The sequence below is a fragment of the Sinocyclocheilus rhinocerous genome, unplaced genomic scaffold, assembly GCF_001515625.1.
Source record: "Sinocyclocheilus rhinocerous isolate Xijiao unplaced genomic scaffold, SAMN03320098_v1.1 scaffold166, whole genome shotgun sequence".
NCBI lineage: Eukaryota > Metazoa > Chordata > Actinopteri > Cypriniformes > Cyprinidae > Sinocyclocheilus > Sinocyclocheilus rhinocerous.
Window position 1 is genome coordinate 2128093 of NW_015633186.1, and position 20252 is coordinate 2148344.

Here is a 20252-nt window from a genome sequence, read left to right on the forward strand (position 1 = left end):
ATTTTGGGCAATTAAGAAATCCCGGCCAGACGCATTTTTGTAGGTCCAAAATTAGGACATGTCCGGGGAAAAGAGGACGTATGGTCACCCTACTTTATAATCTATTGCTAATCAATGTATTCTTTTTAAAGTATGGAACATATTTTCTGCGTCATTCTGTGACAAGAAGCCTCATCAGATCACAAAAGGAAGCATTTGACTGGTGTTGTGGAGTAAAAAGGTTATAATGTTCTCTTTTGTTGGACAACAGGTTTAGAAATGTGAATACAAGGGAGGTTTAGCTTTAGGCATTTTAATTTAAGCATGTTTAGCTTAGTTAACGGAAGGCTACCTGCTGCCATCAGAGCAAGTGTAATTACCGCATTCACGCCTATTTGATAAATGAAGTTAACCAACTAACATTATACATACTCTTTTGGTTTCTGTACCTAATATTTAAAAAATTTACAAATGCAATAAAAATATTGGTATCGGTACTCTGTATCGGCAAGTACCAAAAATAAAAGTATCGGTATCGGGCGAGTACTGGAAAAAGTGGTATCGGTGCATCCCTACTTTTCAGGATGTGTGAGGCACATCCACAGCCTGAATGACGGCACTTATGTGAACATTAATTTTAATGTCTGCCTTCATAACAGTAACCTATCTCATATTTCTATTCAAAAACTGAGCATGTCCACATGTTCGGGATGAAGACGGGAGCGCAATCTGTTCACAATTTTAGTCCGGCCGCAGAGAACAAACTGATAGCAAGCACATTCGGGCTGATTCCGGCTGAAATGCGCCACTGTCGGCTCAGTCTCGGCATCGGTGAGAAGATAATAGGCCAGAGCCCTGCCGATGCTTCAAAACACTTCTGGATGTCAGACGGCTTTTTCTCTATGGGCCGATCTCGGCTGAAAGCTGTTGTACGTGCGGCAGGTCCACACTCGTTGTAGTTGTGTGTATTTACCTTCGGCCCGAGCTCGTTATCTGGCGCCAAATATCGATATTTTAATTATTACAATAAGGCGCTCTATATAGATTTCCCTGCTCCCAGCATCTAAAAATGCGTGGAAATCGCGGCCGTGCCATTTTCACCTTCTTTCCAAAGTGCTCTGAGCAACCATGAACCACGTTCTCTCTGAAGATGGGGAAGCACGAGGAACCAAAGGATAAACAGATTTCCAGCCACTGTATTAGCTCTACTGCTATATATATGTTTATGGAAATGAGAACTAAAAAACTGCCCCGGAACAGCTATCAGCGTGGGCCATAGGCACCAATCACGTTATTACTGCAGAGCGCTTATTCAGTCCATGAGTAGCCTAACCTCTCCGCTCGGATCGCAGGTGGATTTCCCTCACTAACTATATGAGTGAGAGAGTGCCGCCGGCGCGTCCATTTTTTTTTGTCAACAAAACTGGATGCTCTCCCTCTCTCTCAGATATTGCAAGTGCGCGTTATGCAGTGGGCACTGACCGGCAGAAACATAAATCTGCATCTATGGCATGGACGACAAAACAAAACCTCGTCAGAGCCGTAATGCGGCGCAGAAGTGTGCAGAGTGTGTGCTTGCCGCACGTCTACATTTGAAATAACAAACCAGAGCGCGCAAAAGACTCTGTGAACGGCTATTTTTTTCCTGCATGTCATGTGTGCGGAGCTCCGTTTTTATGATGAGAGGAGAAGAAAGGTTGAGAAAACACTCCAGGTACATTTTGAAATGTACCAGGTTTATATATATATAGGCTATATACTGTATAAAGTTGATAAGCAGTTAAATGTGTTGGTTTACACACAAAGAAAAGTGTAAGCTTTTAATAAGTCCAAGAATAAAATGATTAATTTACTTAGCATGTTAAATTTGATTTACAGAACTTTTGTGCTGTTTTCTAACAGTTTGGACTTGAATAAAGAGAGAAAACTTGCACTTAACCTTTTCACAGGCATTTTGTTTTCATAGTTAGACAGATATCGTGATGTATCGTTATAGGATTGTCTAGCAATATATATCGATTATCACAGAATCGCTGTATCGTGATATTATCGTACCGTGAGCCATGTACCGTGATTCGTATCATATCGTGAGGTACCCTGCGATTCCCACCCCTATTACTCAGCAGAACCACAGCAACCTCTGCTCGGGTGCCTTTTGTCAGGGAATAATCGGCTCTCCTGTAGAATCCCTAGATAGAGCTGCACAGAGAGAGTGCTGGCTTTGATGAAAGCCACTTTGTCAGCCATGTTGTTTCATGTACAGGATGGCTGCAGGGGAGATCAGACTCCTTTTTCTGTTTGTACAAAGGTTACCATCTCCTAAAGCCTGCAAAGGGACTCTTTCTGCAGTCCTGTGATGCCATGTTCTGATACATGATGGCAGCTGGATAATAAGCAAAGCAAATCCACACGCCAGAGCCAGTCAGACAAGATATACCCACAGGGGCTCATCGCAGTCTGATAAGACGGTGTTTGTTTACCGAGGAGCGAAGCGCAGGGTTTGTGGAGTCGAGGTGGGAGGGGTACGGGATGCTGTCTGGCTGGCAGTGGTGATGTGGATCCGGAAGCAAGCACTTAGCGGAAATGATGTTCGAGCGAGATGACTCTCCTCCAAAAGGAATGAGGTAATGCTCCTCATCTCTTCTCCTGCAGCCTCTCTCTTATGCTCACTTTACACATCGCACACACATACTGCCACCGCCCTGCTTTAGATTTACAGTTTGACTTGTTCTTCAGCTGCAGATTCAGTCATGTGGTTCTGAAACATACTGTAATTACATTTTCTGTGTTTTATGATTTATTACAAAAATGGTGATTAATCAAAAGATTGCATAAATCTGTAATAATTTAATTAATCTTTTAAAATGTAGTCAAATGAAATTTGAACAATTCCCATGAAATGGTGAAATGCCACTGAAGTGAACTCTCGCATTGTGTCAGCATCAGTGCGACAGTTGTCGTGTCGCGCCTAAGTGCTGCACTAGTCCTCAAAAGTGAAGCCATCGCGTTTTGATTGCCCCCCCAGGTGGCTGGTCCCAGTATAGGTCATAAACCCCGGCCTCTTCATGCAATCTAATGGGATGTGAAACAAACTAAATAATTAAATTTCACTTCAAACATGTTTTTTTGTCATTTGATGTAGATTTTATCACTCTGATGTAAGCTAGGGTGTTTGTTTTTTAAATAAGTTTGGTTTTAGTTAGTTATGTGATGCTATAAAAATGGGAGTGTGACGTCATGATTGACAGCTGAGACTGACAGCTTCTCTGAGTGAACTGAGGTGCCAACGGGCTTATTCGGGATCTTCAGGAAGAGATTGGAGTTGTATTTACCTTATTTTAACACAAGCCTCTTATATGGCGATCAGAAGACAAAAATTGGAGCAGTCAGGCTAATTTAAAAAAGGGTCAGGGGCATGTGCTTGCGATCGACTATGTGGGAGTGTGGACGGGACGCGGCTCCACTTGGCTCTCTACTGTGCAGACTCTGGTCCCAAATAGGCATGGGCCGATTATCGGTTTCAAGGTATACCACGTTTTGAAAATTTCACAGTTTCAAAACCGCTAATATTTTCCGTTATACCATTCTTGCGGTATGCACTGTTTTTCATGTCTCCTCAAAGACTGAAAGTGTAGGAATTCCTCCTGTTGGTGCGCAAAACTCCGCATTTGAACAGTCAATAGCAAATACTTAAACTAGTAACAAAACATACTTAGTCGCTGATTCAGAAGCGCCAGATTGTCATAGCAAAGTTGTAATTGACCTTTTTTTTTTTTTAGAAATAGCCTTTGTGCACAGCCAGCCTTGTACTCTTCTAGGTTCAAAAAACTGTCGACCATAAAATGCCTTGCACAAATTCGAACATCTGGGTTGTGCTGTTCTGTTGTAAATAAATCTTAACCAATGATTCCTAATTGCATCTACTTCCGGAAGGCCAAATAAAGTGCTTTTGCTTTAGCACTGAAACACAGCGCGTCTCCCTGACATGCTGCATCAACACTACTGCTGTTCCTGAAACCACGCCGCCTTTCTTTGCGTGCACATTTGGGCGGCATTATGCTAATAGCCAGAGACGTTGAAGACGGACACACAGAGAAAAATACTGTAGCAGGCAGATCACTCACTGTTCATGATGCACGAACTATTGGAAGAAAATCCTCAGTATTGATTTGGGGGTTTATATGAATGTTTCTGAGGGGAACTGACTGTCTTCAGAAAAGTTTACGCGGTATTTTCTTTTAATCTCGTCTCTGTAGTTCATATTAAAGCAGTGTTTCAGCGCAGTGCTGCTTTGTTTACGTCAAAATCTCATACCGGCCCATGTCTAGTCCCAAATAAGCGCAATATGGCCGCGCCCTATTGGGACAATGGCTGCTTCATTTTTCTTCAATGGAAGTGAATGAAGGTGCGTCGTCCATCTTTTTTTACAGTCTATGGTCACACCACGCTGCAATAGCTAAAGTCTGTCTACGCTGGACATGACAAAGCAACCATTGCAAACAATTTGAATTTTGTGTCAGTACATCATAAATAGAACGAGGCATTATTTTACTGAATTGTTGTATCGCGTCGCATACAGAGTAGAGAGCATCACAAATTTTTATAGGTTCTATAGTATTTTGTCTCATTGTGCTGCTTGCGTCATGGTGTCAGAGCATCTGGAGATGAAGTTCTTGTGGAGTATCCTCATATAGTTGGCAGATGCTGTTAACACCACGAGCGTCATGCATGCCTGAGTATGTGTAATTGAAACTGTCCCTACATTTAACTTGTAGCCTACCCACTATAAATATTTGCTAATGTTTACCCACAAGCAGTTTTCAGAGCAGACAGCCCTTTCTTTATCATAATTATCAGATTCTTTATCATATTTCCATGGAACTCTGGTAAATGCAAATAATGCAAGCTCCTGAACAAACAGGTCAGCTCTTTCAGGCCTCTAACAAAACCATCCATATCATAAGCAAAATTCAGAAAGCATCTCTCAACAGAGTTGGATTCATAGAGGAAATCTTGCAATGACTCATAGCTTTTGAAAGCTAACAACAAAGCATTTGTATTCTCCTTCCCAACATCATAGAAACTGGCCATGATGGCATGAAAATCAGCTCTGATCATATTTCAACTCAATATGAAGCAAAGGAGCCACTGAAGCATGCTGCCTTGTTTGTTTTAGAGAGAAATTAGCTGCAATTATTTAGGTACAAAAACCATTTGAAGTAAAGGTGACCTTCATCTCACTATAACTAAACATAAATGATTTTGTTCTTTGTTACCTTATTATATTTAGCTGACATTGTTTAATTAAAAAGCGGTATACAGTTATTGGAATCAGTGGATTCCCTTGTTAAAGTCAAGTGCACGTGTAGATGAGACGCATCATGCAGACTTCATATATAAATAGCAGTCTTTTTGCTGTTTAATATTCACAGACACTAGTCCATGTTGTGATTTTAAGTGTACGGGCCTGTGTTTGATTTATTCATCTACATTTTGTCAAATTCCGTGGCATTCCATGTTATACAGTAGGGCTGCACGATATATTGTTTCAGCATCGATATCGCGATGTGCGCATCCGCGATAGTCACATCGCAGGATGTGTGATGTTTACTATACTGATCGTTATATTTATACTGATTGTTTTCTTTGCTCACACACAGACACGGTGTCTACACCGGACGCGACAGCTGTACAGAGATACCCATTTTAAATACATTTAGTAGCAGAGCTACTGCAAGCGATTTTCAGTGCTGGAAATCCATTTATCCTTTGTTGAAACTTCCGCGTTTGAAGCTTCCGTGTCGTCGTGGAGAGCACAGGTCACGGTTGCTTAGCAACGGCAGACGCCACGAAAGCGCAAGCTCCCGAGCGCTTTGGAAAGGAGAAAGCAGCGTGGCTGGTGTTGTCCACGCGTTTTTAGGCGCGACATGTGAACGGCCCCAAAGTCGGTCTACACCGGATGCGACAAGGCGACCGTTGCATATCATTTGAACTTTGTGTCAGTACGTCATAAAGAGAACGAGGCATCAGTTTACTGTCGGGGATTTGTCGTGCCGTGCCGCATACTGTAGACTCGGTGAGAGCCACGCAGATGCACGTGATTACTGAATTCTGTTCACTTCTGCGTCTATTTGTGCCTGAAATACTGTGCTCTGCAAGTATCCTTGTAAACGCAGTTGCTTATGGCTTAGGTGAAGGTAAACAATTGAGAAAGAAAATGGATGTGTAACAGTATATTGGATCACAGCAGTTTAATATTCCTGTTGCTTTCTAAACGCTGAACGTTAATCAAACAACAAAACACAAAGAAAAATCACTTTTGTAGCTTTAACACAGATTTGTTAGATTTAATTTATACAGTGAAGACTGTGCTGTTATTTTACATTTGATTATTCAATTTCTGTACCTGAATACTGTTAGACTTACCTGAAAAATATAAAGCACTGCTTATTTCATTTGTATCTTTGTTCTGTTATTTATCTATGCTTGTAATTTGTTTATTTCCTATGCTGATACACCTACGCCTACAAAATCACCCCAGTCATTGATTATTATTTTTTCCAAATAGAGCTATTGAAGTCATCTGATTTTTTTTCCATATCGCAATATATGTCGCAGAAAAAATACATATCGCAATGTGAGTTTTTTCCAATATCGTGCAGCCCTATTATACAGTAAAATTCCATTATGACTGAATTTCTTGATTCTGTCCCGAAAATCTTATGGCCTTACGTACCTGGCTGTTGTCATATTGCGAAGAAGGTTGTTTTATTTCATGTTGCAAAAAACCTGGTGTATCATCCTAGGTGCTCACTGTGTTTTAATTAGGGATGTGCGTGACGACTACTTTGACTGTCGTTTAAACGAAAGTTTTGTATCCGACTAGTCGACTAGTCTAAAAGCAAGAAACCCCCAAAAGATGGCCTATATTTGAAATACTTAATTTATGAATCACGCTGTCAAATCCCTCAATGAATTCCGCTTGCTGCTAGGGATATGCCGGTATCAAATTCTCATGTTGCAATTAATTGCTCATGCTTTTATCACGGTATACGGTATTATCACGATGTTGAAATTTAGTTTTAAAAAAAGTGCTGTCATAATACAGTATAAATTTTTCTTATAGCAAAAATAACTGAACATTTAAATGCAATAAAGCAATACAGAAAAATGTATAAAGTTAAAAGTTTTACACAGATTAAAGTGCAAAAGAACTATAAAGACCAATAGGTCTAGTCGACTAGACCAGCACATCCCTAGTTTGAATATTCAAATGTTCCCATTCTGCCCAAAAAGGGATGCAGATGTCTAGGGATGCAGATCTGCTGGTTTTGAAACAGTTGTTGGTTAGTTTGAGGAAGCCCTCTCTTAATGAAGAGTTTCTTTTGTTCCTTGTTTTCAGTATCTCTGCCCACTCAGGTCCATCGCCACTTCGCTTCTCAGGCTGCTCCTCGGTTTCCATGGAGACCAGCCCAAAGCTATGAGCACTCATTTGTTTGTTCACAATGTTTTCTTTTTCTCGCCATCTTCAGTACTACATGTCCTTCCTTACAAGCCTGTTTTGGAGTGCTGGAAGGGTTTTTATAGCTTGAAGAGTTTATTTCCACTTTTTTTTATTTGGATTGCGGCTGTGCAGCTAGCAAGATCGCAAAAAATAGCTATTGTGACTGGCTGTAATTGTGATCTGGGGTTTGGATGATGTGTGAGCAGGTGTGTGAGGACTAGCATGAGGGGGGGAAGATGCATCTGAGGGTCTAAATGTCATGGCACTTTACCTCATAATGGGAGTTAATTGAAGGTAATTTGTTATTGTTTGGAGACACTGTGCTTGCTTGTTTGCTTTTGCCAACACTGATCTTGTGTTTGCTTTTGCCAACACTGAGTTTTTGTCCGTCAACACATCCAAGATGAATCGCTGCAACATCATCTTGTGGCCATCTTAATTATAATCTGAAGATAGATTCAAAAAGGGCTCTGAGACTAAAAGTTACATACTGTGGTCACATACAGACTGCAGTTAAATGTAGTTGTCACTTGTCTTCATAGTAGTTAATCTTACCGTTTTATTCAAGAATTTTATTAAATGCTTCAAAGAAGCTCATAAGCACAGTTTAATGTGGGCAACTTGTGTTTTTGACAGATTGCATTTGCTGTTTAATGATCTTCAGGATTGCTTTTCTACAGCACAACTTACATTTCATGGTTATATTCTTGTCTGTAAATTATGAATTGTTATGAGTTTCTGTTTTGCAAAAAGGCTTGTCCTAACAGCAAGTCGCTTTAAACTTTCAAAGACTTCACTGAATGAGCAAGCTTTCATACTTTTCAGCCAGACAGAGTGTGATAATTGTGACTAAAATGTTCATTTAAATACAATATTTGTTGTTGGGCATTACATTTAAAATTATCATTATTCTGTCTTCATTACTTACCCTCATGATATTCCAAACCTATATAGTTTCTTTTGTAAAACACAAAATAAGATCTTTTGAAGCATTGGACCCCATTGATGTCCAATTGTATGGACAAATGCAAAAAAATATATACTCTTTTGTGTTCTGCAAAAGAAAATTATCATTTTGAATATGAGGGTGAGAATTTTTTATTTTTGGATTAATTAAAATGGACCTTATTTAATTGCAATCCAAAATATAAAAGTAGTAATGAGCTACACATAGACTTGGACAAATAATTAATTATCTTTCTCATTAATTTCTCAGATGTTTTAATTTTTGTTATTAATGAATGTTTTGACCTGTTGTCATCCACGGTTTTTGTTAACCACAGTGCAATAGCAAAATGTGGCTTTGCTTGTCATTGTCAAACAAATGCGACTGAGTCCTGTATAACAATATACACACAGAACATTAATTCAGGGTATTCACTCCTGCATTTAACTGCGGTTGTCACTCCCAAAACTTTCCACAATGTACATTTCCATAATCATCAGAGTTTTTTGCTGAACAGCTCTGTTTGACTCACAAAGAAGCATTGTTGTTCGGCTGTGTCTTTAGGAAGCTATCTGTCGAGCATGTCCCACTCAAAGCAGAGTAGTCTCACACACACACGTTCCCTCCAGCATGAAGCAGTGTGTAGTTCATTCCTGCCGCCTGTCACATGAGAGATAACCTCGTGCTGACCTTGACTTTAATCAGAGCACCCTCACTGTGACAGGCTGCAGTAGATATGGTGTTAGAGCTCGGTCACTTCATTGTCTGCTCCTTAGTGAACTGGCCCGTCCACCAAATAGGGCTGTGACGGTGGCCGTGACAACCGCGTCACCGCGGTGGTCGCTTGCCACCGGCGGTAGTGCACGTGACGTCACGCACTCTATAACAAGCATAATACGAAGTTTTGTATACAAGTGTAATAACCCTAATAACAGGAACACCGGTGTTTATTTTTATGATATGAATTTTTAAAATACCGCAATATGTCGCTTAAACAACGTTCGGAACGCGACACTGTTTGAAAGGGGTCCCTTTTCACTGTTGCACTGTGGTGAGGGAACAGCTGTATGTTACCAAGCGGGAAAGTTCCGAAACTGAAGCTGTAGAACTAATATAGAATGTGATGACAGAAGAACTCATCCACAATATCCACATTGACCGCCACAAATATCCACGGCCCCCTGCCATCAGCTCCCGCGTCTCACACACACACGAGCGTGACTTTAGCACTAGATTTAGCAACTTTCAGACCCTTTTGCGACTCATCTGCGATTATGAACGCGATATTGCAGTGATCTATGGCTCTGTGTATTAAATACCGATCCATCTGAAAGCACGTGATGGAGATTTACTATTAATCACAGAACCGGCTTTACTGAAGAGATGCGCATGACAATCACATGCGATTTATCGTGCAGATTTATCGTTTTTTTTGTACTTATCACAAAGTACAAAAAAAATGAGGAAAACTAGGATGCCGGGTGTATTCAAAGCGCCGCCATTACTGTCTACAGTGCGTGGAGTGGTGCGCTGTGATTGGTTGAGCGGATATATCGCATTCTGCAGAGAAGGGAGTCACAGGTGTTTGTCGCGGTTTGGAAAGAAAGGGAGAAAACATGACAGTATAACTCGGCGGATATCGCATTTTGCGTAAAATTTAAAATTTACTTTCCTTTATCACGTTTTGGAACCGAACTCTTCATATATCATGTCATTTGTCTCTAACCGTGCCACACCCAGAGTTTTCCCTCTGCCTGTGTGTGCTGTTAGACTCTTTGTTGTCTGGTCTATAGATATTTTAATTCTTTTTATCCATCTTGATTTTGATCTTGATTTAAGAGTATATGTGAACAATGTGGCTGTCTCGCTGAAACGGCATTTCCATATTGGGCTCCTTGTTTCCTCACGGCTGTGGATCCTTCTACCATCACAATGCCAGGAAGAGTTTGGACAGCAGAGTGGCGTCTCTGACAGCCTTCTTTGTCTTCACTATCACCACTATCAATGAATATCTTCTGCTCACCACAGTCTTGCTGACTCCTCAGCAGCTCAAAATGTGTTGAAAACAGAGGTGGAGGCTTCCTTCAAACTGACATATTCCTTCCTTATTTAAGTAGAAAGCATTTGTAAAATTATTCTTTGTGAATGTGCGCACATTGTATTTGAGCTGTAAATGTTTTTTTTTTCCTGGCATGTTTTATTGAAATGGCAGTTTTTTTTTTTGCTTCAGTCATTGCCATGGAGTAATATTATTATTCCTATTTTTTTAATTATACATTTCTTCCTATATATTTTGTTAATATATTTAAATGTAATAGTATATCTATTAATAATAATTATATATAATAATGTCTTGCATAATAATATTTAATATTATTAATATTTTATCGTCTTTCTTGAAAGTGTATATATATACTTTTGTAATATTAATATTAGTAGTAGTACATAATTCATTATAAAATCTCACCCTTTACAAGTAGATATATCTAAATAATTGAACACTAATGCTTTCTTTCAGGTTTTCCTGTTTTCTGTTTTGGTTGATTGATCCAGTCATGCTAATCCAACAAACTACCTTCATAAATGTCTTTTTAAGGACATGCCTTTGGGCCAGTACTGAAATGTATTAATCAATTTGCATATCAGTCTTTTTTTCCCCACACCTTCTTCTTTATCAAGCCTGATTCTCTGTGTATGCTTTGTTTACACAGTTTAGCAGTTTTCCATGAGTAGCTGTTTTGTCTACTATAACGAAATTCCAGTGTACCAGTGTTCCAGTCTGAATACGTGCTCAGACACACATGTTCTTTTAGTTGTCAAAAGCACTTACCACAGCTCTTTTCTTAATCCACAATCATAAAGCCTGGTTATCAAGAGAACTAATTAGGCATTTCTTTGTTTTTCAGAAACCGAGCGCTAGCTGATTACCTTCGTTCCAATGGATATGAAGAGGCATATTCAGTTTTCAAAAAGGAGGCGGAATTAGACATGGTGAGTGTGGGAACCCCCCTCCGTTTAAACCCCAGTCAAACCAATATTTCTTAATTTGAAGTATTCCCCGTTTAATTGGCGCCTCTGTGTGAGGTTGTGACTGACGGCGCACGTGCTGAATTAAGGCAGCGCAGAGATAATTATGATGTGTGGCAGATGTAAAACCCGACGCTCCCTGTTGTCTCAGCGATGGTTCAAACTGATAAAGGGACATCCTAAATAGTGTCTTTCCATTATCACAGGCTAGACCAGGAGAATTACTCCAATTCAGCAGAAAATACCTCGCTGTAATATGCCGTCTGGAAATGTGAGAGCTCTTGGCACACGCAGAAGCTCTTGTTTGAAAACACTCCTGGTTGAACAGAAGATAAACTGTTTATTTCCTTTGTACAGAGAAGAAAAAGCATGAATTATTGATCAGATTTGTGGACAGAGAGGTGGTCTATGGTGCTAAAAGCTCGCTTTAATTAACCAGAATGCTATTAACACGGCCTCATTTAGCAGAAGAGATTTCTTCATCAATCCTTCCAGCTGTTAAGATGTTCTGTGTGGTGGCAGGGGTATGTGACTTTAGGCATAACTGTAGATGAAAAGTGGCTCTCTGAGGGCTGGAGGGAGCTGATGGACTGTCAGACGGCAGTGATTAGAGCCTGGCATGGCTGATGGGACTGGTATTTAGCCATTGGCCAACACACATAGCAGAGGGTCCAGGCAGATGGTGGATCAGTCCTCTGCAGAGGCTTTAAATGCCCTTCTACCTCAGAGACGCATGACACGACCTCTCTCACTCTACTTCTCATCACACAGACAGCACCTGTTCTGCTGGACACCTCTGATATTACTCCAGAAGAGCCTCTCTCCTCTTATTCTCTTTGTCTGTGGCAGCCTTTTTTCATTACCCATAGATCTGGGAGTTGCGTTATGCTTTTTGCATTTTTGATGGTTAGAGAACAGTCTAGTGAAAACCATGTGTACACTTCTTCATATTGCCTTCTAGGGTTGGGTATCGTTTGGGTTTTTTACGATACCGGTGCCAAATCAATACTTTTAAAACAGAAACGGTGCCTGAACCGATACTTTAAAAAAAAAAAAAGAGCCACAAAAAAACGATGGATAACATTTAAAGAACATTAAAAATATTTAAAATAAATATACATAGCATTCATGATCGTTTTCTAAAGTATGCGTTCATTTGTGTTAAGGGCTGGATTTTCGCTGGAGGAAACAGCTGTGGTGTGATGAGGGGTGAACGGAGCGAAAACTTTACAGTAGATGGGAAACAGATTGCTCCCTCGTGACCTTTTGTAAACTGTATTTATGACAAAGAACTGCACAGATACAGACATTATAACAATCTATCGATAAACACACACCTTGTGTCCTGTGTTTCTGTTTGAGTCCGCTCGAGCTGTGCCGCTGCGGTCTGCGGATTGAAGAGCGCACTGAAAGGCGGGGAGGAGACGAAGTTTTCATATGAAATTTAAAGGGGACTGTCTCTGAGGCGATCACGAATTTGTGTGCAGTTTATGGAGCTAATTGCTATAGCCCCGCTAAAAATGGCCTAGTGACGCCCATGATTCTTCGTTCATTTCGGAGAACCATGACTATCAGTTCTGTGAATGACTGTATGGTATGCCACATGCACTGTAATATGTTTTATATTAAATATAACATTTTCAAATGAAAATAGCAACATGATCGTTTTCTAAAGTATGCGTTCATTTGTGTTAAGGGCTGGATTTTCGCTGGAGGAAACAGCTGTGGTGTGATGAGGGGTGAACGGAGCGAAAACTTTACAGTAGATGGGAAACAGATTGCTCCCTCGTGACCTTTTGTAAACTGTATTTATGACAAAGAACTGCACAGATACAGACATTATAACAATCTATCGATAAACACACACCTTGTGTCCTGTGTTTCTGTTTGAGTCCGCTCGAGCTGTGCCGCTGCGGTCTGCGGATTGAAGAGCGCACTGAAAGGCGGGGAGGAGACGAAGTTTTCATATGAAATTTAAAGGGGACTGTCTCTGAGGCGATCACGAATTTGTGTGCAGTTTATGGAGCTAATTGCTATAGCCCCGCTAAAAATGGCCTAGCGACGCCCATGTTTCTTTCATCCATTTTGGGGAACCAGGACAAATATTTCAATCAATCGCTCAGGCATTTAAGTGGCACCGAAATCTGCATTCTGATTCGGTTCTAGTACATACTGGTTACATAGGTATATGGCACCGGGTTTCGGTACCCAACCCTATTGCTTTCCGGCTGAGACTGTGAGATTGCATATTTAAAAACACACAAATGTCTTCCGTCAGGGATTGGAAATGCAAGGTTTTAGTCTTGTTGGATTTTCATACCTCAGAATTAGACTGAAAGTCTTAATGAAGTGGAGTTGTGAATGCATGTTTTGTGTGTGTGTAATATATTAATAAATATATAAATCTAACTAATGTGTTTTTTTGTTTATTACTATTATTTATTCATATAAAACATAAGATATTGGACACCCCATTGGTAGTACTGTATTTATTATCTTTTGCTACTTAACATTAGAACCGCCAGAGGTCGCTGTATACCTAAAAGCGCCAGCGGGTACTTTATTAATTTTAGTTATATAATTTATAATTTGAATAAGAGAACAACATCATTAAACTTTGGGTAATCAAAAAAAAATCGTATAGATCGGATTTTTGTATTTTTCTTCAGGAAACGGCCAGACTAGAATAGCAACACAGTAGCGAACAATAAACGATATGGCAAGACAAAAATTAAATAATTAAACAAAAGTTTGACCAATTAGAGTAACGTTAGGCTAAAACATGTTAATATGATATCTGGATCACTGTCAGATGAGCCATCAGATGCTGAGCCGACCCAGGACGCATAATTTACCATCAGACTCTCCATCACTCATGGCATTTAGTGTTTCTAATCCTACCTACCCTCTAAAAATCGTTTTTTTTAGTCTTTTTGACTTAATTTATGAACCTGTAAACACACAGCTTCACCTATTTATTAATTTTAGTTATATAATTTATAATTTGAATAAGAGAACAACATCATTAAACTTTGGGTAATCAAAAAAAAATCGTATAGATCGGATTTTTGTATTTTTCTTCAGGAAACGGCCAGACTAGAATAGCAACACAGTAGCGAACAATAAACGATATGGCAAGACAAAAATTAAATAATTAAACAAAAGTTTGACCAATTAGAGTAACGTTAGGCTAAAACATGTTAATATGATATCTGGATCACTGTCAGATGAGCCATCAGATGCTGAGCCGACCCAGGACGCATAATTTACCATCAGACTCTCCATCACTCATGGCATTTAGTGTTTCTAATCCTACCTACCTTCCATAAATCGCCTTTTTTAGTCATTTTGACTTTATTTATGAAACTGATAACCGCTAAATCAGTGAGTGAAAGGCGTTGCCTAGAAATGTACAGTGTTAACACACAAGCGGCAAGAAAATGACAGCGCGAAAATACATGCATTATATAGGTGGGTAAATTTGACCCGCTGGCGCTTATAGGTATACATGCCCCGTTTTTTGATCTGGTTTTATCTAAATAATTTTTAACAACATTGGATTGTAAATTACTGGGAGAATTTACGGTTTTATTTTAAACAGTTTGAAAAAACTGTACATTTGAAAAACAGCCACGGGTAAAATTTGCCCCGTGGCGGTTCTAGTGTTAATGTTTTTGATTAGAGAATGCCAATGGGAATCATTTATCTCTCATTTTGAGAAATAAATGTGACTTTCAGAAAGGTCTAGTTAGTGCCAGGCACCCTAAAGTAAATTTTTCACAGTGCGGTGTTTGTGTAATTTTAATCTTGGTAAGCTCTCTTTGTCTGCCAGAGATTAACTCATGTGAAGGGATTTACAGGGAATTTGCAGTTGCCACTGGGGTGATAGGTGTATGCCTTCTTTTTTGCTTAAGGCTGTATGTAATTCTTGTATTTTTTTTTTTTCATGTGGTGTGTTGTTTTGTCACCAGAATGAGGAATTGGATAAGAAGTATGCAGGTCTATTGGAAAAGAAATGGACTTCAGTCATCAGATTACAGAAAAAGGTTTGTGCATTTCATATTTAATGCAAATCCTATTAAGAACCATGGAGGCAGACTTGACTCATTGACTATTCATGCCCTGAAATGCTAAATTTTAGGGTTAAGAAATGCTGCATTTCAACTACTGCAGCTTTAAATCCAAAAAATCCAAAATCCAAAAATGTCACTTTCATTCATGTGATTTGATGTGTGTAATGATGAGTCTTACCTATTATGCCTTCTGCTAGGTGATGGAATTAGAATCAAAACTGAATGAGGCAAAAGAAGAGATTACTTTAGGTGGGCCAGTTGGACAGAAGCGAGACCCCAAAGAATGGATTCCCCGTCCTCCTGAGAGATACGCCCTGAGCGGCCACAGGAGTCCTGTCACCAGAGTCATTTTCCATCCTGTTTTCAGCGTCATAGTCTCTGCCTCAGAGGACGCAACAATAAAGGTGAGGTCTTCTGTATATTTTGTAGGTTATCCATCACTCTCATACCCTTCAAAACCGATCTTGCATTTCTGATAAATTGGTGTGATCAAATCATGATTTACAGTGTGAAAATGGCTCATCAAATTTTGACTGACCTGCCTTGCTGGCTGAAATAATTATTAGGGCTGGGTAAAAAATAATCGATTATCTTTTTTACGGAACGATATCCAGTGTTTCCCCTGCCATTATTTTAGGGGGGCGGCCCGCCCCCCCAAAAAACCCAGCCCTAATAATTAGTGTATTGTCTTGAATGAGCTGTAAATTTGACTGCAGGCAGGCACTGTCCTCTCTTTCTGCTGTTTTGGTCATACAGGGGCTCTTGAGACACACAAAAAACACAAGTCTGCACAAGCAGTGTGACATTCTCATGGTAATAAGCCCAGTTTCTGGTTGCCTGCTATTCATAACTGTGCCCAGCAACCGTACACACAACCTCAGTGATGCTTCCAAAAGGACAGGCAGAAATTGAGTCTAAATCGATTTATAGCCACTTATTAAGGTTTTTTTTTTGGTGTTTTTACAGTCAAGAAGAAATGTTTTTATTCTTTAGATCAGCCAAACAATTCAGAGGTATAGTATATGCAAGGTACCCTCTCTTTTATGTTCCGTTTTATTTGGAATCCGTCCTACAAAGGGTTCCTCTATTTTTCTGAACCCTTGCTTTTTCGAGTGCTTCATCTACTGCCTCAGTGCCGGCAGCTATGGCCACCAACCTGTCTGTGCCCCCTCCTTCTGTGCCCTAGTTTTGTACTCAGTGCTATTAAACCCTTCCCTAAAACGCCATCTTAACATGGGCATCCCTTAACCAGACAGCTAGAGCTGGTCCAGTTATATTCTGCGCCATTCTCTCCATCCACATATTCAGAGCTAATTGTCAGGAAGCCTGAAGCTGTGCAGCCAGATGCTTTTGTCTAACCTCTGCTCAGTGTAATGTAGACGGCTGTGGCAGACCTTTTTTTTCTTCTTTTTAACTTGAATATTTTCTTCTTTTTGTTAATCAGCAGTTTGACAGCCACTTGACAAGACAGTTCTGCTTCTGCTTAGCCTGGTTATTTAATCAGCCAAATGGTTTGCAGTTCCGTTTCATGCACAAGTATATTTTTCCAAACTGTGATATTTTATACATGCGCATGAACATATGACGTGCACTCAAACATGCAGTCATATCTTTCATCGCCACAATTTGTCTGAACAGTCAACACTCTAGTCTAAAATAAGCCCGCTTGGTTCATGCAGCACTGCTTAGTTGATTTTCAGCATGCTCTTTTATTTTTCCTTTCCCATGCATTTGAAGCCTGGTTATGTACAGTCTTAGTTCAGGCTCAGAGTTTTAAGGAATCTGCCATAGTATGAAAATAATTATTGCCTCATTAGTATCAGCCAGAATTTTGGCTTAGGTTTGCTGTGGTCCTAAAATTCTCTTTTTTTTATTTTTATTAATTTGATTTAATTTAATTAGATTTTTGTTGTTAAGGTGAGCAAGTTGATGTTCAGGCACATGCAGACAGATCAATGAGGGCAGATACAAGTAGTATACACTCTATATAATAATATTGCAGTCTCCGCAACATGGGTACAGCTTACGTGCTTTACTAACCCAGGTGTGCCACATCAGGCTTTTCATGTGTATGTTTTCTGTCAGAACTCGGCTGGTTGGGTTCAGTCTCCCTCTTTGGAAGCAGGAGACAGATAAGCAGGTGGAAGGGCTTCTGTCACCGGCCCCCTGTGCAGCAGACAGAGCTTATCCCTGTGTGTCTGCCGCCTAGAAACTGCTGAAACCTGATCTTCACATTAAGCCCTGAGGCTGTTTATCATACTGCTGCATCCAGGCGAACAAGCAGATAACATTCGCCTCACTTCACAAAAATGCTTTAATGATAAAGAAAATGATGAAAACTGAATTTCAGGGAAAACATGATGTCAAAATATTCAGCCACAGTTTTCGCTTGGAGTGCAGTAGATACTGTAAGGTTAATATGGGAAGAAATTCTGACAATTCTTTCTTGAGGCAGATAAAGTCTGAATGAAATGTTCAGATTGTATCCAGAGGGCAATCTGGCATGTTTGATGGTTTTTAAAAGCTGGCTGCATGACAAATGTTTTGCTGAATATATAATAGCAGCTACAAGCCCAGACCTGTCTTTTATGCTTTACCTTATCATCATTACAAGCTGCCAAACAAGCTAATGGCTTTTTTTGTTTATTGAAGAGATGTTCATCTTGGGCTAAAGCATGTGTTTTTTATGTCTGATCCAGGTATGGGACTATGAAACGGGCGACTTTGAGCGGACCCTCAAGGGCCACACAGACTCGGTGCAGGACATTTCCTTTGACCATACTGGAAAGCTGCTAGCCTCCTGTTCAGCGGACATGACCATTAAGCTCTGGGACTTCCAGGGCTTCGAGTGTATCAGGACCATGCACGGTGAGCATGGTGTCATATGTTGTCATTGGTTCTGGGAACTGTTAGGAGCGGAGGGGTGTCTCAGTGGGGAATAGAGTGTCAGGAGGCAGGTGTTGAATGCAGCTCATTAATGTGCCAGCTTGCCAACAAATCCATAGAAGAGATTCTTCCTGTATTAGAAGCCATCCTTTAACACATTTTCTCAAATATATCTGTGCTGTTTATGAAAGTTTTATTTTTTATAATCATTATAATATTTAAGAACTATAGATACATTATAATTCATGGAACCTTTTCACAGACTTTGATGTGTTTTAAACAGTCATCAGCATTGTAAATCCTGAAAAGTTTTATTTAAATTACAAATATTTAAAACAAATATATTGTAAATTTATGATACTGTACTTTGTTTTGTATTACCGTTGCATCAGATTATAAAAAATGTGAGGCATTATCTAATACAGCAGCTATGGGAGTGACAGTAAATTTGACATTGTTCTCTCTTCTGACTGCTGTTATCAGTCTCTCTCTATTTTTTCCTATTTTTGAAAGTTGTGAAAATAGTATTGTGGTGTTTTTCTTTTGCGATTTAACTAGGGCTGAACGATTAATTGCATTTGCGATAATATCGCGATATGAAATAACGCGATTTTTCAATCGCAGAGGCTGCGATTACACGGTCACGTGACACGCGAGAGTAAAGAGGGGTGTTCGACTTGAAGATCAGATCGGTGTATGACATCAAAGTACAGCGAGAGAAAGCATAAGGAGACGTCCGCGCTCTCTTATAGCTCTCGCAGTACTTTGATGACACACACCCATCGCTGCTTCAAGTCGGCAATTTGATTATTTTCCAAAATCGTTCAGCCCTAGATTTAACCAAATGAGAATGCAAAAAATATATTTGAGTTAGTCTCCCATTCACTTTGATATAAGTTTAACCAACTATGATGACTTCCACTTCTGAGAAACCCAGAAATGTGAATAAGAGGAGAAAGGCTCCATTATATAATTTATAAAAATATATTTAATATACTGTAATACTATATTACATTTTCTTAAAATTAAGATATATTTTTAGAGCATTTTAACTTTTTTTCCCCCTCACTCTACAAAAGTGAGAATGTGTTCCTTAATGTGCCCATGTTTAAAATTCTAATTGCTTGGTACATTTTAATATGAAATGTGAGCCTTCAGGCTTTTCTGATGGGAGATCACACCACAAGTGAATTTGCATTTTGTCTTACGGGTTGTGTATTATGTCAACATGTCTTCCCCTGTGTTAGATGGATAGTTAACACTTTTAAGTGTCATGAAACCCCCATTTCAGCTCGGGTCAGATCTCACCACAGGTTTGGAAAAGCACAAAAACAGTCGGTGTGAAAAGCTGTGAAGAGAAGGGGGATGGGGCCAAAACTCTCATCCAGCCACTTTCCACATTCTACTAATTATGAAGTTCAAACTGTGTCAAAACCTCACCAATGCACATGGCAATTCACAGTTTCATGCAAAAAATGCACAAAATTTTATCAGACATATGTGTTTGCACTGTGCATCAAAATACACGTGCTTTTGCAATGATTCAGGGCAGTAATGATGGATAGTGTCCCCTCTGTGTTGATTTTGAACTTTGAACTTTTGAAATTCATAAATATCTTTTCATGTTTCATGACAAAAATGAATCAAGTGTTCTCAGAGTTTTCCTCAAGTCATTTGTAATCCATATCAAAAATGTGTAAATCCTGAGTGGTGATAATCCAAATAACGCGTGTGCCAGTTTGTAATATCCACAAATCCAAAGGCTCGTAATTTACACCCATCACTAAAGCTGGCATGTTGCCCTGAGACTAGGGTAGACTGTTCTAGCACAGATTTG

The 20252-nt window shown here is 39.6% G+C and overlaps 1 protein-coding gene across 2 annotated transcripts in view; it reads left to right on the top strand.

The window, feature by feature from the left end:
- Positions 1-20252, top strand: part of LOC107743664 (lissencephaly-1 homolog A-like) — a 60782-nt gene that overhangs the window by 34001 nt on the left and 6529 nt on the right. For both annotated transcript variants that reach the window (XM_016557023.1, XM_016557024.1), the window contains 4 exons: positions 11336-11420; positions 15428-15502; positions 15727-15933; positions 18229-18397. In XM_016557023.1, coding sequence (XP_016412509.1) covers positions 11336-11420; positions 15428-15502; positions 15727-15933; positions 18229-18397 — 536 coding nt within the window. The remainder of the gene's footprint in view (positions 1-11335; positions 11421-15427; positions 15503-15726; positions 15934-18228; positions 18398-20252) is intronic.